Genomic DNA, 18,210 nt, shown 5'->3' with positions numbered 1-18,210 from the left:
ATTGCCTCCAGAGGGATAGCATCAAATAGAAAAAAAGAACTACAGGAAAGGGGTATTAGTATTGGTATTAGTTACCAGCGTGTGTAGGGGAAGGAGATGACAGAAAACAGAGGATTTATATTTGTTGTGTCCATTGATGTATGGAATGGATATTTCAGAAGTACGGTGATTTGATCTGTTGCTTTGGACATAATGGGGGCAGCTTTCAAATAGTGCACATGCTTGCAAAGAGCGCAGGAGCTCTTAGCATGCATACTTTACGCTAATTTTCAAAAAAGAAACAATGCAGGTAGGGTCACTTTGAAAATTAGTGTATAGTACGCCCCTTAAAAGTGGCCATGTGCTTTGCTTCTGCTCTTTTGTGTGGGTGGCTGAGAGGGGATAAATAGCATATCTGCTAGTGAAAATGTCACGGAGGCGTGCTATTTTCTTCCGGGGACATGCCCATGCAATCTGGATATAAAAACGTCCTTGTACTATGGAAGTCTGCACGCCCTTTTAGCGGTCTGGAGACGGCCAATTTTCAGCCAAGCCGTGTCACCCAGATAAATGGTTTTAAAAATCACCCTCCGCATTTGCCAGCTATGAGTCCAATGACAAGCAGTGTCATTTCTTGTAATGTACACAGTCATCAGGTTGAAGAAACCCACTCTTGTTTACAGAAAAGTGTAATTTTTCTTTGGGAGGGGGTGGCGGGGAGGTGTACAAAAGATCTTTTGTTCTCTTCAGCAGATCTCTCCCCTAGGTTTCAATCCAGCAGTTTCCAAAATGCCAAAGAATGCCTGCCAACCAAAGACGAATACCTCATGCACCCAGCTCCCACTTGTGGCGATTTGCCCAGAATATTTTGTTTTTATAATGAATTAAGCTGAAATGAGTTTGCAGGGCACAGTGCACATATTCTAGTTTATGTGTGTCCCAGGATGTTTCTCTGACACTGAACATTTTTGAAAAAAAAAAAAAAGCCAAGCGTTTTCTTTAGCAACATCCACTTTCAGTAGCACTTGGTGATGGCAGGATGAGGCTGCTGGAGACTGAAGTGCATAGTGGGTGGTGAAGCTGGATTATCCCTTGCCACTTGTGCATTGTGCTGTTGAGAGTCTATCATGGGGGCTGGTGCAGAATTGAGGAGTTTGACAAGCTGTCGGTTCTTCTTGGAGCCTGCTGCCGCTGCGGTGGATGGTAGCCCATGCTTCCTTGGTGCTGCTGGTAGGAAGGCAAAAGCAAAGCCTGTGGTTGCTCACTGTGCATGGAACATGGCGTCTGCCCCTGCAGTATCAGGCAAAATTCAGTTGTTTAGAAATTTGGATTAGTCAGAACAAATTCAAAGTGATGTTACCAACTTAATAAAACAGTTCTCCAAATAAAAATATTTATATCATTATTAATTGCAAATCATTGAGAGGTTCATATTTAGTAAGCCGGTTAGTTGACAAGTTATCCAGCTAAAGTTAGCTAGATAACTTGTCTCGTATATTCAGCGGGATAAACATCTGGCTGAATATACTTGCTTAAAGTTATTCAAATACATGTAGCCAGGTAATCTAAAAACCTAACCGGCTGTGTTTGAACGTAGCAGTTTAGGTTTTTAAGTTATCTGGCCTTCTGTGGCTGGATAATTTGCTACTTAACAGATTATCTTCAAAAGATATCCAGGTAAGTAGCATTGTTTTCTAAATAAAAAAAATAAAACTATATTAGAGTTTGTAGCCTGATCCCCTCCTTTCAAAACAAAATTTCATATGGCCCCCATTGGGCTGCACATCCCCCACCTCCAAACCCCCCCCCCCCAACTTAATTGTTCAACAAAGGTCCCAGGGCTCACAGTTCAGGCCCCCCTACCCCTGTTACTTCTAAAAATATAAATCTGGTTGCACCCCCCAATGAGCCACCCACCCACAGTCCCTATAATCAACACTACCCCGCCCCCCCCCTTGATACCCAGATGGGGAGCGAGGTACATATTTCCCCACTCCTGACACTTCCAGCAGTGGGAGCAGATATTCAAATCTTGTTTTTTTGTGCATAACTCCAAAAGTTACCCACACACAGCCTTAGAGTATCGACCTCTGATTCTTACGTATTTATTCTTTTTTTGGAATCAATTTGTTATAAGTAAGTACATGCCTCACATTTACAGATTTCTTTCCCCAACCCCTCAGTTGTCTATATTATAATCATCATTTTATGTACTTAGCTGATGGTCCAGAAGTCCTATCCCAATCGACTTAAATAATCAAAAAGTTGTAAGGAGATGGTGAAATAAAAGCATACTTGTATTCTATATTTACAAACCTGACTAAGCCTGGGTGGACAAAATGATAAGAGATCTGACAGCCCCATGGTATTTTATATTCATTAGTGCTTTATCAAAAGTGGACTCCTTTAAACCACTAGTTGAAATGTCTGTATACAAATGGTAGAAATCTAAAAAAATAAGATGGGAGAGTTCAGCGGTGGATTCACGATGTCAGGCTGGCCCGGGTATTTGCTGCCCAGGCCGGCCCAGGACACATCACGTGGTCTGCCGAGGGCGGCTCTGTCACTGCCGCGCACGGCAGACCACGTGACTGGAGCGATCGGCCCACCAGGGGATGCCCGATCCCCCGATAGGCCAATCTGCCCCTGGGTGAGTTAGAATATGTAGCACTGAATGAGAAGGTAGATATAATTGGCATCTCAGTGACCTGGTGGAAGCAGGTTAACCAATGTGACACTGTGATACCAGTGTACAAATTATATCGCACTGATAGGATGAATCAAATTGGAGGAGGGATGGCACGATATGTTTAAGAGGGCATATAGTCAAGCAGGATAAAAGTTCTACAGGAAATAAAATGCAGAATCTACTGTATATGGATAGAAATTCGATGTGTGAAGGGGAATAGAATAGCAGTGGGGGTATACAACTGTCCACCTGACCAGAATGAACAGACAGAGGATGAAATGCTCACAGAAATTAGGGAATGCTAACAAAAACTAGCAACATAGTAATAATGGGTGATTTCAATTACCCAAGTTTGAACTGGGTAAATGTCACATCAGGACATGCTAAGGAGGTAAGCTTTCTAGATTAAATAAGTAACTGCTTCACGGAGCAGCTGGTATAAGGACCAACAAAGTTGGGGGGGGGGGGGGGAGCTATTTTAGATTTAATCCTTAAAGGAACACATAATTTTGTGCAAGAGATAATGGTGTTATTATCACTATTGCCAAGTGACTCTAACATGATCAAATTTGACTTGATAAATGGAAGAAGGTCACTCAGGAAATCTAATGTAAGAGCATTTAACTTTCAAAAGGGAGATTATGATAAATGGAAAAATTTGAAAGGAGCAGCTGAAAAGGTCAAGAGTTTACATCAGGCATGGAAGTTGTTTAAAAATACCATCTTGGAAATCCAGACCAGTTATATTCCACGCATTAAAAAAGGAGGAAGGAAGGCCAAATAACTGCCGGCTTGGTTAAAAGGTAAAGTGAAAGAGGCTATTCTAACCAAAGAACATCCTTCAAAAAATGGGAAAGGGATCCTAGGAAAACAGAAAACAGCATAAGCACTAGCAAGTCAGATGCAAAGCATTGATAAGGAAGGCAAAGAGAGAATTTAAAAAGAAGCTTGCCGTGGAAGCAAAATCTCATAATAAAAGCTATTTCAGGTAAATTATAAACAAAAAGTCTGTAAGGGATAGTTGGACAATTAGATGACTGAGGGGTAAAAAGTGCACTAATGGAGGATAAAACCATAGGGGTAGATTTTCAGACCGCGCGAATAGGCGTACTTTTAGTAGATACGCGCGGAGCCGCGCGTATCCGCTAAAATCCGGGATCGGCGCGCGCAAGGCTATGGATTCTGTATAGCCGGCGCGCGCCGAGCCACGCAGCCTACCTCCGTTCCCTCCGAGGCCGCTCCGTTCCCTCCGAGGCCGCTCCGAAATTGGAGCGGCCTCGGAGGGAACTTTCTTTTGCCCTCCCCTCACCTTCCCCTCCCTTCCCCTACCTAACCCACCCGGCCGGCCCTGTCTATACCCCATCCTTACCTTTGTCGGGGGATTTACGCCTCCCGGAGGGAGGCGTAAATCCCCGCGCGCCAGCGGGCCGCTAGCGCGCCGGGACACGACCTGGGGGCGGGTCCGGAGGGCGCGGCCACGCCCCCGGACTGCCCCGGGCCGTAACCACGCCCCCGGACCCGCCCCCGAAACGCTCCCGACACGCCCCCAAAACAGCGCTGCGCTCGGTCCCGCCCCCGACACGCCCCCCTCCGAAAACCCCGGGACTTACGCGAGTCCCGGGGCTCTGCGCGCGCCGGTAGGCCTATGTAAAATAGGCTCACCGGCGCGCAGGGCCCTGCTCGCCTAAATCCGCCCGAATTTGGGCGGATTTAGGCGAGCAGGGCTCTTAAAATCCGCCCCACTGCATAGAGATTAAATGATTTCTTTGCTTCAGTTTTTACTGAGGAAGATGCAAGACAAATACACATGCCAGAAGTGATATTTAAAGTGATGATTCAGAGGAACTGAAACATCTCAATGAACCTCTAAGACGTTCTAGAGTAAATTGACAAACTAAAGAGTAGAAAATCACCTGGACCAGATGATCTACATCTCAGAGAGCTGAAAGAACTGAAAAATGATACTGCAGACCTATTTTTAGTAATCTGTAAACTATCATTAAAATCAGCTACAGTACCTGAAGCTTGGAGGGTAGCCAATGTAATGCCACTTTTTAAAAAGGGTTCCAAGGGTTATCTGTGAAACTACAGACTGGTGATGCTAGAGATCTAGTCTAGGTGGCAAATAAACATTTTCAGTTTGAGGCAAGAGGTCAGATCCGGGGCAGCAAATCGAGGGAGATATGGATACACAGAAAAAAATTGAGGATGGGAATGAGGAAGACAGGCTGGATGAGGCTGGACTGGGTGATGAGGCTGGACTGGAAGAAAAAGCAAGGCTGGATGAGGCAAGGTTGGAAGGTGAAGCAAGGCTGGAAGATGAGGCGAGGCAAGGCAAGGCTGGACGAGACAAGGCTGGAAGAAGGAACAAGGAACAGGAATGCTAGCAACACGCACTGCAGGGAATGCAGGAGACCCTTTGCTGAGGTGAGGTCTGGATGTCTAAAAGGTCCTTTTAAGGGCTGAAGCCTATGATGTCATTCAAGGGCACATCAGCCTGTTTCCCACTGCACGCCTTTAAGTCTGGAAGGCTGGTGTGCATGCCTAAGGAGAGTAGGGCTGATGTGAGGATGGCGATGTTCATGTCATGCGAGTAAGGCCTGCTGTTGCAGCATTCATGGGTGAGTGCACCAGCTTACGAGGACATCCCACAAGCCAGCAAATATAACAGTACCCCCCCTCTCAAAGCCCCCTCCCCAACTTCTTGGGGTTATTGGGAAAACATCTGTGGAATTCTGCTACAAGTTGGGGGGGGCTTGTAGGTTGGAGGCCAGCTCCCCAATATTTTCTTCAGGGCCATAGTTTTTCCAGGCAATAAGGTACTGCAACTGGTTACAAACTCCTTAGACCTCAAATGAAGTGACTTCTTCTGCCTCAATTTCAGTGGTCTGAAGGGCCAGTCTACCCGGCCAGAAGAAAACAGCAGGTTTCAGCAGAGAGATGTGGAAGACATCATGGACTCTTAAGGATGGTAGTAATCTGAGTTTGTAAGCTACGGGGCCCAATTGGCAGTCAAAATGAAAAGGTCCAATGAACCATGCAGCAAATTTCATAGAGGGCATCTTCAGCCTCAGGTTCCTGGTACTAACCCCCAGACTAGGATTCCGGGGTACCACTAAGGTGCCGCTTCCTGTTAGCTTGTTTCTTATAACGTTCTTCTGCCTTATCCAGTAGACAATGCATCTTTGTCCACAACTCATGGAGCACTTGTCTCATCAGGGCAGCTGCTGGACAATTTTCTGAAATAGGAAGTGGTCTGTGTACTTAAGAATGATGCTCAAAGATTACATAAAAGAGTGAAAATCCTGTGTAAGTATTGACATGGTTATTATGGGCAAACTCAGCCCATAGGAGAGAGGCTCAGTTATCTTGATGTAAATTCACGTAAACCTGCAGGAAGGCCTTAATGCTTTGATTCACTTGTTCGTTTTGTCCATTGCTTTCAGGGTGGTACATGGAGATGAAATCCAACATGATTCTGAATTTTCAGCACAGGCCTTTCCAGTATCGGACAGAGAATTAAACTCCTTGATCTGAGAGAATGTGACGTAGTAGTCCATGCTGGCGAAAGATGTGTTGAACAAAGAGTTTCACTAACTCAGATGCAGATGAGAGTCCAGAAAGGGGAATAAAATGTGCCATCTTAGAGAATCTATCCACAACCACCCATATGGTAGTATTGCCACTAGAAAGGGGAAGGTCACAAATTAAGTCTGTGACCACAAGGGTCCAGGATTTTGTGGGGGCAGTCGGTGGCTGTAACAACCCCTATGGTCATGCTCTGACAATTTTATGCATGGAGCAGTAGGATAGGATCTTACGTAACACTGAATGTTGGTCTTCATCTTGGCCACCAATTGTGTGGTATGATTAATTCCAATGTCTGAGCAATGCCAGGATGATCCGATGGCCAGGAGTCATGTGCCCACTCGAGAACCTTCTGACACAGGCGTCAGGGTACCCTGTCTTGCTGGGAGGAACTGTGAAAGTGGTGGCAACCACAATTTTGGCTGGGTCAATAATGTGTTGTGATAGTTCCAGGGTCCCCTCCATATCGAATGACCGGAAGTGCGCATCCACTCAGCTGGTCGGTACCATATCTTGAAGTCAAATTGATTGAAGAATAATGACTAGTGGGCTTGCCTGGGGTTCAGCCTTGGAGCCTGTGCCAAATGCTCAAGGTTCTTATAATCCGTATAAATGGTTATTTGGTGCTTGGCCCCCTTCAATAGATGTCACCATTCTTCCAAGGTTAATTTGATTGCTAGCAACTAATGATTACTAATTCTATAATTCTTCTCTGCTGGAGAGAATTTCTTGAAAAATAGGAGCAACTCATGAGAGAAGGACAGCATTTACCCCAAGAGTAGAGGCATCTACTTCCAGAATGAAGGGTTGAGCTGGATCTCGGTGATGTAAGCAGATATCAAAGGTGAACTCCTTCTTTAGCAGTTCACAGACCTGAATGGCATCTTCGGTCCAATTCCTGATGTCGGCATCCTTTCTAGTAAGGGCTTTGAGTCGGGCTGCCAAGGTGGAATACCCAGGTATAAATTGTAGTAGTTTTCGAAACCCAGAAAGCGTTGAATTGCCCTGAGGCCTACCAGCCTGGGCCATTCTGAGATGGCTTTTAATTTCTCCAGATCCATCTGAAGGCCTTGACATGACACGATGTACCCAAAAAAGGGGAGTTCTTCTTGCTCGAATATACACTTTAACTTATCATAGAGATGATGCTTGCGTAGCCTTTGCAGGACCTGTTTCACATGGAGTTGGTGCTCAAAGATTTTGAAAATGTAAGAATGTCATCTAGGTAGATCATCACTTGAGAGTAGAGAAAGCCCCGAAATATCTCTTTACCATAAATGGGAAGACTGAGAAGGACATTACTAGTTACTCACAATGCCCATTGCAGGTGCTAAAGGCGGTCTTCCAGTCATCACCTTCACAGATTTGGATCAAATTGTATGCTTCTCAGAGGTCCAACTCCATAAATACTTGTGCGCCCCGGAGGCGGTTAAAGAGCTCAAAGATCAGAGGAAGTGGGTATTGATTTTTTTTTTTTTTGTAGTTGAGTTGAGACCATAAGTCATACAGGGATGTAATGACTTGTTCCTCTTCCCTACAAAAAAAGAATCCAGCTCCTGCTGGTGATGACAATGAACAAATAAAGTCTCAGTCCAGATTCTCTTTAATGTATTTAGATTTTGCCTCCGTTTCAGGAGCGGTGAGTGGATAAATGTGGCCTTGAGGTTGAACCTTGCCTGGGAGGAGATCTATGGCACAATTATAGAAATGATGAGGCAATAGGATCTCCACCTGCTTCTTACTGAAAACATCAATGAATTCATTATACTGTAGTGGTAGGCCTGCAAATTCAGAGGTAACAGTCCAGGTGGCTAGTACCAGAGGACAGACTCTGGTAATACATTGTTCATGACACTTAGGACCTCATCCAGCAATCTGCATCATTGCCCAGTCATTGTGGGGCTGGCGACTCAGGAACCATGGTAGGCCCAGAATGATTGCATTGGTTGCCATGGGTAACACGTAGAGCTGATTTATTCTTCATGTCAGACCCCAGTCTGTAAGGTCAGTGGTACTGTTGTCTTAGTAATCTGTTCTGGCAGAGGATCTCTGTAAAGGGAGGATATGGAAAGTGGGGAATTCAAGGGCACTGTTGGTATGCTATAGTGTTGGATCAATTATGGAATGGGGTGTGTCCTTATGCTACCTAGAACCAGACCCATTTCCCACAGAGGTAGAAATCCTGGACATGTTTCGGGGCCATGACATCAACTTTGATGAAAACCTGGTATATCCTTTAGGCTATAAAGACTCTCACACTGTGGATCTGTCTGTAGGCCAAGAAAAAGCAGAAATTGCGAACTACAACTATGATTCCAGAGATGAAGATACTTTACAAACTGACTATATCCTGTCTTAGGCCTTACCTGCCCTAGCCATGATGATCGTGGCCCACCTGCTATTTTCAATCACCCTCTTTAAAGGAGTAAGGGCCCTGATAAGACACACACGGAAAAGATGTGACCTCCCACAGCCCCCATCTCCGGAACTGTATGAGGTACCCGATAATCAGTGATCACACTTTGTCACCTTCCAGACTAGGGAAAGGAGGGTTGCACTTACCTCAAGTCTGAGATGATGTCCCTACTTCATATTTCTACAGTATGCTCCACATGAGAACTACATTATTTCCTTATTTGTTATTATCCTTTTACATATTTCCTGTTACTGTTCCCCATTTACTCCCCATTCATTATACTTTTACTACTTTGCCTCTCCTCATTAAAACAATGATTTTATTCACTATTATTCTATCTATTACATTACTCCCATTCTATTATTATTATTAGGAAAGGAATGGAAAACAGAGAATATCATAATGCCTCTATATTCCTCCATGGTGCAACCACATGTCGAATACTGTATGCAGTGCTGGTCATCACATCTCAAAAAAGATACAGCAGAATTAGAAAAGATACACAGAAGAGCGACCAAATGATAAAGGGGATAGAACAATGCCCATATGAGGAAAGGCTAAAGAGGTTAGGACTCTTCAGCTTGGAGAAGAGACAATGGAGAGGAGATATGATAAAAGTCTATAAAATGAGCAAATTGGTTGCTTACGCTTTCAAAAAGTACAAAGACTAGGTGACATGCAATGACGTTACTATATGATACATTTAAGACTAATAGGAGAAAATACTTTTTTACTCAATATATAATTAAACTCTGGAATTCATTGCCAGAGGATGTGGTGAAAGCTTTTAGTGTGGCTGGGTTTAAAAAAGGTTTGGACAAGTTCCTGAAAGAAAAGTCCATAAACCATTATTAAGATGGACTTGGGGAAATCCATTGCTTGTCCCTGGGATATGCAGCATGAAATCTATTGAACTTAGGAATCCTGCTGACATGGATTGGCAGGCTGAAGACAGGGATCACTCCCACAGAGGCGGTACAGGGCTACAGGACAGGACTGGAGCTGATCATCTGCTTAACGAACCCCCTCTCCTGTAGGCTGAGCCCTTGGGTTCTGAGGGCTGGTAGGACATCTTCTGTAAAACACCAGGGCACAGACTGGGAGCTGAGTATATGCTGGGAGCTGAGGTCAGGCACAAGCTGGATGAGACAAGGCAGGCTAAACGAGGCAGGGCAGGTTGGAAGCTGAGGGTAGGCATAGGCTAGGGAGTGGATACAGGACACAGGCTAGGGCTGGATACAAAGCACAGGCTGGGGCTGGATGACAAAGGAGAAGGCCTGAGAAACAGTCAAGGAACTGGACTGGGCAGTGCAAGACAGAACAAGGACAGGCCTTAACAATGACAGGATTTAGGAAAGGATTGGACAAAGACTGGATTAGGCAGAATAAGCAACAATAAACAGGAACGTCAAACAGGGCAGAAGGCTGGCTGGGAGAACCTAGCAGGCCCAGAGACCATAAGTTAAAGCAGGAAAGTCCAAGAGGGCAAGGAGCATGGCAGGTAGGCCTGGGAAGCCACAGAGCAAGGCCAGAAGTCCTGGAAGGGCTCAAAGCAAGGCATGAGACCACAGAGCAAGAGGCCACAAGGCAAGGCAGAATAACAAGGCAAGGCTCACCTTTAAACCATGCTGGCAGTCATTTGGCCTTCCTTCCACCTTTTTTAATGCATGGAATACATCTGTTCTGGGTTTTCAAGATGGCATTTTTAAACAACATCCATGCCTGATATAAAGTCTTAACCTTTGCAGTTGCTCCTTTCAGTTTTTCCCTAAACACTTTTCTAATATGTCCCTTTTGAAAATGAAATGCTATCACAGTAAATTTCCTTAATGTCCTCCCTCCATTTATCAAGTCAAATCTGATCATATTGTGATCACTATTGCCAAGTGACCCCAATATTATTACATCTCGCACCAAATCATGTGTTCCACTGAGGATTAGATCTAAAATAGCTCCCCCTTCTTCTCAGTTCTTGTACATGCTGCTCCTTAAAGCAGTCATTTATTTAATCTAGAACCTTTGCTTCCTTGGCATGTCCTGATGCGACACTTACCCAGTCAATGCCAGGGTAATTGAAATCACCCATTATTACCGTGCTGCTAATTTTGTTAGCTTCCCTAATTTCTGTTAGCATTTCATTGTCTGTCTGTTCATTCTGCCCAGGTGAACAGTAGTACACCCCGCTGCTATTTTATTCCTCTTCTCATATGGAATTTCAATTCATAAAAATTCCGCACTACATTTTGGTTCCTGCTGAATTTTTATCCTGTGTTGGACTCTATGCCTTCTTTAACATATAGCGCTACATTTCCCCCAGTTTAATTCATCCTATCATTGCAATATAATTTTTATCCTAGAATCAGTGAGTCCTATTGGTTATCCTCCTTCCAGGAAGTTTCTGAGATGTCAATTATATCTACCTTTTCATTTAGTACTATATATTCTAATTCTCCCATCTTATTTTTCAGTCTTCTAGAATTTGCATTCAGACATTTGTTTTTGCAGCTTGGATTGCACTGTTCTGCAGTGTTTACTGATTTTATTCAGCTGCATCAGATATTTCAGTAAAGGATTTATTTTTGAACACCACTAGACTGTGTGGCAGTGTGTGTTATCTCACTGAAAGCTGTCAGAAGACCTCATTGTAGTGAAAGGGACTTGAAAGTCTGTAACTTTCCCTCAACCGGAAAGAAACCAAGGGAGCATGGGGTGTCTATTTGCCCCACCCATCCCGAATATGCCCCAAAAATTCTTCCAGTTGCTTTTGGATTGTCTTGAGAATAGGCCTGAAAAATCAGAGCATGAGGCTGCACCATGTTGAGGTTTTTACACATTATCAATAGGAGGGAGAATCTTTTTCAGAAATGTCTGCCTCACGTTAAAGGGCAGAGCTAGTATCTCATGCACTAGAACACATATCATTCATTTAGTCACTTATCACTTACAGAGGACAATTTTCAAAGAGACTTTTGCAGGTGCAAAGCGTTTTACCAGCTATCATCGACTGTCTGAAAATTATCCTTCCTCAATACAGCTAAAAGTTTGCGCTCTGTTCCATAACTTGCATACGTTTTTGCCCCAATTAGAGGAGGCGTTCCCGGGGCGAGTTTAGGTGGGATGTGAAAAACAACAATGCGTAGACTGCATCTTCAAATTTACACGTGTCGCTTTCCCTTAAACTGGTACCCGCAGTAAAAGCAGGTGCAAACATTCGCAGGTACTTGGTATCCACAGCAAATTGTAAAGCAAAAGCATGTGCATACATTCCCTTCTGAAAACGAGTGCAAAATCCACAGACGATTTGAAAGTTTGCCCCCATAAAACGCAGTGGTGTGCGGCACTTGTACAGCAAAAACCTGTGTGTCACTTTGTCCATTAGGATCTTTTGCCCCACCTGAAGGTAGTGTGGTGGTTGTTGCTGGAGTTGAACGGGCTGCAGGGCCGGTGTCTGAGACGGCGGTGCCGCGGAGAAGGCAGGGTGTAATACTGCTTGCCCCATCAGCACTATGGGCGCACTGCTGTTGGTGGCTTGTCCCTCCAGATCTCCAAACATTTGCTGATTTTGAGAATATCTGTTAAACACAGAGATAAGGCGTAAATGTGAACGGTCTTTCCAGGTGGGGAAATATCATGATATAAAACATAAGAAATGTTTTATATCATGTTTTATATCATGTTTATATCATGTTTTATATCTCCCATATCACAGATGAACATCTGTGATATGGGAGACATATCACAGATGTTCATCTGTGGGTACGGGATACTGAATCACAATCGCAGGTACAATCCAGGGCTTTGCCATGCATTCCATGTTCTCCTGGCTTCTTATTAATGTGCTCCAATACATCCTATCTGCTTATCAAGAAGTTTTGGCTCTGTTCTAGCAAATAAATCTCAGTAGGAATGGCAGCGAAAGTGAGTCCGCATAAGAGCCTTCTTTCCCTCAGTTATGATCATTCTAGCTTTAGCATGCATCAGTGGTTCCCAAACCATGTTCAGCTGGGTTTTCTGGATATCAACAATGAGATATATCTGCGTACAATGGACACCCACTATATTCAACTATATCTAATTATGGCGAGCTTGAAACCCCCCAACTGGCTGTAGGGTCAATAGGACGGGTTTGGGCACCACTGGCATATATCACGGTATTCAAAAATATTGATGTACAAGTCACTATGCAAGCCTATTTATGAGACAGAGATTTTAAATGGATATTGTGTTGAATCTGCGTATCATTTCCTAACCTTTACCAAAATGTGTGGATGCTGTTACACACTATTTCTCTTGTGATTCAAGGGCTGTCTGATGCGAATGAACGCAATGCCTCCTCCCAGCAATTATTTCTAACTGCTGCTTTTGCATCCACCTTGAAGGACAGGTAAGCTGGGTCCGGGGGGGGGGTTAATGATGGACTGCCACAGGAATTAGCCTTGGCACAATCAATCATTCTTTCACATCTATGTAAGCGACATTCTTGGTACAGTGTCAGCCAAAGCTGTATACACGAAACAGGGCTAGCTGTCGCCTTAGCTAGTGCCATACTGACAAAGGCCTCTGAAGATCTGGGCATTGCTGGAAATTGTGCTCAACTCCATCCAAAACGTTAGCAACCTACTTAGCTTTCTGTCCGGTTACAGTAGCGTCTGAGGGTGGTCTCGTGCCACAGGAACTGGGCATCATTGGCTGTATAGGTTGACTGAGCAGCAGCCTTGGAAACAGAATGAAAAGAAACATGAAATTACTCGGATGTTTCACATTTGGAACCATGTCTAGCCTGGAATCAGGGGCCACCTTCTGTTCATTCTAAACATGCAATCCATAAAACTCTAATTTCAGTGCCATCATATAGCAGTTCTGCCACTCAGTTCTCTCTCTAGCAGCCTAGTCTACTCTCCTCTCAAAGGTGTGCCCTGTGCCAAAGCACTGCCCACGCTATCTCAGCTACAACCCTGCCTCATTTTAAAAATATGTTTATTAACATCAATGATTTCATTCGAAGAGCCTTCGATATCACAGAAAATATCAGGATTTGCCTGTGGCAAAGGAGCTCATGTGATCAGCTGGTGCCATTTTCTGGCAGGGCAGAAGTGAGTGGGGATCACGCCTGTCCCCAGAAGATCACCCCTTCAATGGTGCAAGCTTTGAGAGGGGCAGGGTGCGGGACCTTAAATGGGAATTTTCATTCATTTTGCAGGACAAAGGGGATGGTGCTTCCTAAAGGGTATTTACGGCCCACAAGGGCCTCAGGATTCGGGCATCAGGGGGTCCACATGGACCACCAGGGAATTTTGAATACATGGAGTGGGGGAGGGACTTGGACTGCGAGGCCCTTTCAATGCTACGAGCTGGGGTGTGGGAAGCCCCCAGGGCCAGCAGCTGTGATAAGATAACTAAGTCTCATTGAAGTGTAGCTTTATCTTCTCTGCAAAAACTGCTCTGCAGAGCCTGTTTTCCATGTCCATTTTTCCAGACTCCCACATTAATGAGCTACTTTGCAAGATTTTGCATCATAGCAACTCATCAAGGTGGGATTTAAAGACATTTTGGTGGGCAGTCAACTATGCATGAAAATTGAGAATTTGGAAGCCCACATTTGTTTTGCAAAAGGGGGCCTTCATGCAAAAAAATAGGGCAAAATGCTTGAAATGTTAGCATTTGTGGGCATTTTGTACTATTTTTCTCAAAAAGTACCCTTTTTGCGAGTACTTTGCAGCTTAGTACATTGGCTTCACTAGGTGAAAACCTTTAGTACATCAAACTATTAATGAGAAAAAGAAACTGGGACATACTTAAATATAGAGGGGCAGATTTAAAAACCTATGCGTGTGTCCTACATTTGTGCGTGCTACCCGGCGCGCACAAATGTACGCCGGATTTTATAAAATCCGGGGTCGAAGCATGCAAGGGCGTGCAAATTGGCCATCCCCCCACAAATACCACCTTAGAACCTTGGCAACACAAACAAGTAACTAAGGAGACAGCCAGTGAGAATACAGAACCATACCTCTAGCTAACGAACTGCTCCCCAATTGAAACCTTTTAACTTACTGGTAACATTTTTATTTAGTGAGCTCTAACTCCGAAATTAGAAAAACTAGTTAGTGCGCACTAAGTCCTGTTAATAGGAAAGTATAGTCAGTGCACACTAACTACATGTTCGTGCGCACTAAGTTCCATTAGTGCGCACTAACATGAAATACTATTTTTTCTGAAATTTCATCTTTTTTTTTTTTTGTTGTTTTGTGGTGCTCCCGAAACAAGATGAAATAGAAAATGTCATTGCCATTATCTATTTTGTTGAAAACAATTGCACATCCCTACTAATCTGTTTAGACTCCACATAGGGGATTTGTTCCATCCCCTTTGTCTTTTAGGTCACCCTTCTCTGTACCTCTCTTAATTCTGCTACATCTTTTTTGAAATGGGGTGCTCAGAACTGCACACAATACTCAAGGTGTGGTCGCACCATGGATTGATACACAGGCATGATTATATCTTCTGTTTTATTTTCCATTCTTTTCCTAATAATACCTAACATTCTATTTGTATTTTAGTCCGCTGCCACACGGTGGACCGAGGATTTCAAAGCATTGTCCACAATGATTCCAAAATCCTTTTCTTGAGTGGTGACACCTAAAATGGAACCCAGCATCATCTATCTTTAGTCTGAATTACTCTTCACTATATGCATCATTTTATACTTCTCTGCATTGTTTCATCTGCCATTTAGATGCCCAGTCCCTCAATCTTGCAAGGTCCTCTTGAAGTTCCTCACACTCAATTTATGATCTAACAACTATGAACAATTTTGTGCCATCTGTGAATTTTATCTCCTCACTCACCCATTTTTCCGGATCACTTATAGATATAAGCCCTGACGTATAGCTTACATACTTTATATGGCATTTACAATGTTATCAAAGAAATAGTTTTCCTTCCTCAGTATTCCAAAGTCCCTGTATGCTGCACTTAAAGCGATCTTAGCAAACATTTCCACATTATTTTCTGGCAGACGAAAGTGATGAGGATACGAAGAACCCCCCTTACCTGAGCTGTCGGTCATGGCTGAAATCTGGACCTGAGTGGCACGGGCTGTTAGTTAATGTTATAGCAGCAGGTGGCGCCATACTCAAGCCTTGTGTGAGTACTGCAGAATTGCATAACTGTGAAGTTAAGTTGCTGCTGCCGTTGCCCTGCATTGTTTTCTGACCCTGCGAAAAAAACCCAACATTTTTTCAAATCGCATTTTTATATTTTGCTTCCAGATTATGCAATGGTTTATGCTTATAAATGCTGAATAGCAATTCATCGGTTAGCCGTTCTGCAAGGTATTGGTTTGTTTAGGGACGGCTGTAGGGCATGATGACTATGGCAGTCACCTTTGGGCTCTTCACTCTTGTGTGTCTAGGGCTGTGGGGGAGTGTGTGCTAGTGCAGCCTCAGAGGTGGCAGCTGGAAAGAAGTGGGACCATGGATTCACTTTAGAGCAGGCATTGCATGGTCTCTTTTTGTTGTGCCCCACCTAGAACACCTGGTGCTTGTGATCCCACCTCCCAAATGACTAATGGAAATCTAGGAGCAAGCAAAGTGGGAAGAGGAGGAGGCAGCAAGAGTTCCACGGTGGGGGGGGGGGGGCAATCTATCTTCTAGGTCCAGATCCCTAAAAGGCTAGAGGATGGGAATAAATAAAAAAGCTTAACCGGCACAGAGCGGCAGTTACTACCCTTAAGAGAAACATGGGGGTAACCTGCACAGAGCGGCAGTCACTATCCTTAAAAGAAACACGGGGGTAACCTGCACAGAGCGGCAGTTACTACCCTTAAGAGAAACATGGGGGTAACCTGCACAGAGTGGCAGTTACTACCCTTAAGTGAAACATGGGGTAACTAGCAGAGAGCGGCAGTTACTACCCTTAAGAGAAACATGGGGGTAACCTGCATGGAGCGGCAGTTACTACCCTTAAGAGAAACATGGGGTAACCTGCACGGAGCGGCAGTCACTATCCTTAAGAGAAACATAGGGGTAACCTGCCTGGAGCGGCAGTTACTACCCTTAAGAGAAACATGGGGTAACCTGCATGGAGCGGCAGTTACTACCCTTAAGAGAAACATGGGGTAACCTGCACGGAGCGGCAGTCACTAACCTTAAGAGAAACATGGGGTAACCTGCACGGAGCGGCAGTCACTACCCTTAAGAGAAACATGGGGTAACCTGCATGGAGCGGCAGTTACTACCCTTAAGAGAAACATGGGGTAACCTGCACGGAGCGGCAGTCACTAACCTTAAGAGAAACATGGGGGTAACCTGCATGGAGCGGCAGTTACTACCCTTAAGAGAAACATGGGGTAACCTGCACGGAGCGGCAGTTACTACCCTTAAGAGAAACATGGGGGTAACCTGCACGGAGCAGCAGTTACTACCTTGGGAAGCTTGCTGGGCAGACTAGATGGACCATTTTGGTTTTTTTCTGCCGTCATTACTATGTTACTATGTTCTACGTTTTGCAGTGTAACTCAGGGCAGCAATGGTTGAAGGCTGGCGGTATGGTGACATACTGAGAACTGTGTTCCCTTCACTGTCCCCCCTCTGGTGGGGTGCACTTCATGTTCAGAAAGGAAGCATGAAAATACCTGGGAACTTTTTCATTCTGCTCACTCTGAGATTGCTGTTGATTACAGGGGGGGGGGGGGGAAGGAAAATAAAATGAATCAACTTTCTCTATTCTAACTCCTCCCCCCCCCGCTAATCCACACTTTCTCTCTGCCCCTGCCAACACTTCTTTCCCCCTCTAGGGATGACACCAGCACTCTTCCCCTTCCTCCCTCCCTGCCTCAAGTAGCACTTCTCTTTACTCCCACCCCCCTATAAGTCACAGCTTCCTGACTTGTGCACCCTCACTGTACTCTCAGCTGAGCCCTAAATCCTGGAATTAGTTGCAGGCTAAGCTGCGTGTGTTGTAAACTCTCTCCAGTTTCTCCTCACATGCTGCCTGTAGTGTCTGCTCCAGGCTCACCCCCTCTCTCCTGTTCCCTGCCGGCTTACTGAAAAGGTATGGCTGGAGCAGTGCATAACAACAGCAGGCCACAAGATTTTTGGTTTTTTTTAGTGTTTTCCCAGAGACACCGTAATTGATGCAAATTTCCTGAGTATCTGGGTACAATCCAGAGAGTTCCCAGGAATGAACATGTGTGCCGTGGGGGGCTGGAAAGAAGCGGGAGCCATGTGGATCAGGAGCACCACTCTCGATCTGCCCCCATGCTCTGGCAATCATGCTGCCATAACAGCTCTGACTTCCATGACAGAGAGTAAGAGGAAAGGAATCTGAATATTTCTAAAGGTAAAAGAAAGGATAAACTGGGAAAGAGAGAGGGAGGGTAGAGGAATCTGGAGATGATGGGTAGATAGAAGAGCTAGAAAGACCTAGACTGTGGAAGTTCAGATGGGGAAAAATAAGAACATGGAGGGAGAAGATAGGAAGCAGGGGGTGATGCTAGGAGGGATTGCAGGAGTTATAGCCATTGCAAAATTAGCCT

At 44.6% G+C, this 18,210-nt stretch overlaps 1 protein-coding gene across 2 annotated transcripts in view; it reads right to left on the bottom strand.

Annotated features, from left to right (window-relative positions):
• Nucleotides 1-477: 477 nt before the first annotated feature.
• The window catches only part of LOC115093104 (neuronal PAS domain-containing protein 2-like), a 260,661-nt gene continuing 242,928 nt past the window's right edge, over nucleotides 478-18,210 (bottom strand). For both annotated transcript variants that reach the window (XM_029604797.1, XM_029604796.1), the window contains exons 18-21: nucleotides 15,726-15,889; nucleotides 13,294-13,386; nucleotides 12,067-12,244; nucleotides 478-1,269 (exon numbers count right to left, since the gene is read on the bottom strand). In XM_029604797.1, coding sequence (XP_029460657.1) covers nucleotides 1,105-1,269; nucleotides 12,067-12,244; nucleotides 13,294-13,386; nucleotides 15,726-15,889 — 600 coding nt within the window. In that variant the 3' untranslated portion in view covers nucleotides 478-1,104. The remainder of the gene's footprint in view (nucleotides 1,270-12,066; nucleotides 12,245-13,293; nucleotides 13,387-15,725; nucleotides 15,890-18,210) is intronic.

The sequence above is a fragment of the Rhinatrema bivittatum genome, chromosome 5 (assembly GCF_901001135.1).
Source record: "Rhinatrema bivittatum chromosome 5, aRhiBiv1.1, whole genome shotgun sequence".
NCBI classification, from domain to species: Eukaryota; Metazoa; Chordata; class Amphibia; order Gymnophiona; family Rhinatrematidae; genus Rhinatrema; species Rhinatrema bivittatum.
The sequence above is the reverse complement of the archived record's forward strand: the minus strand, read 5'-3'. Positions and strand labels throughout refer to the sequence as shown.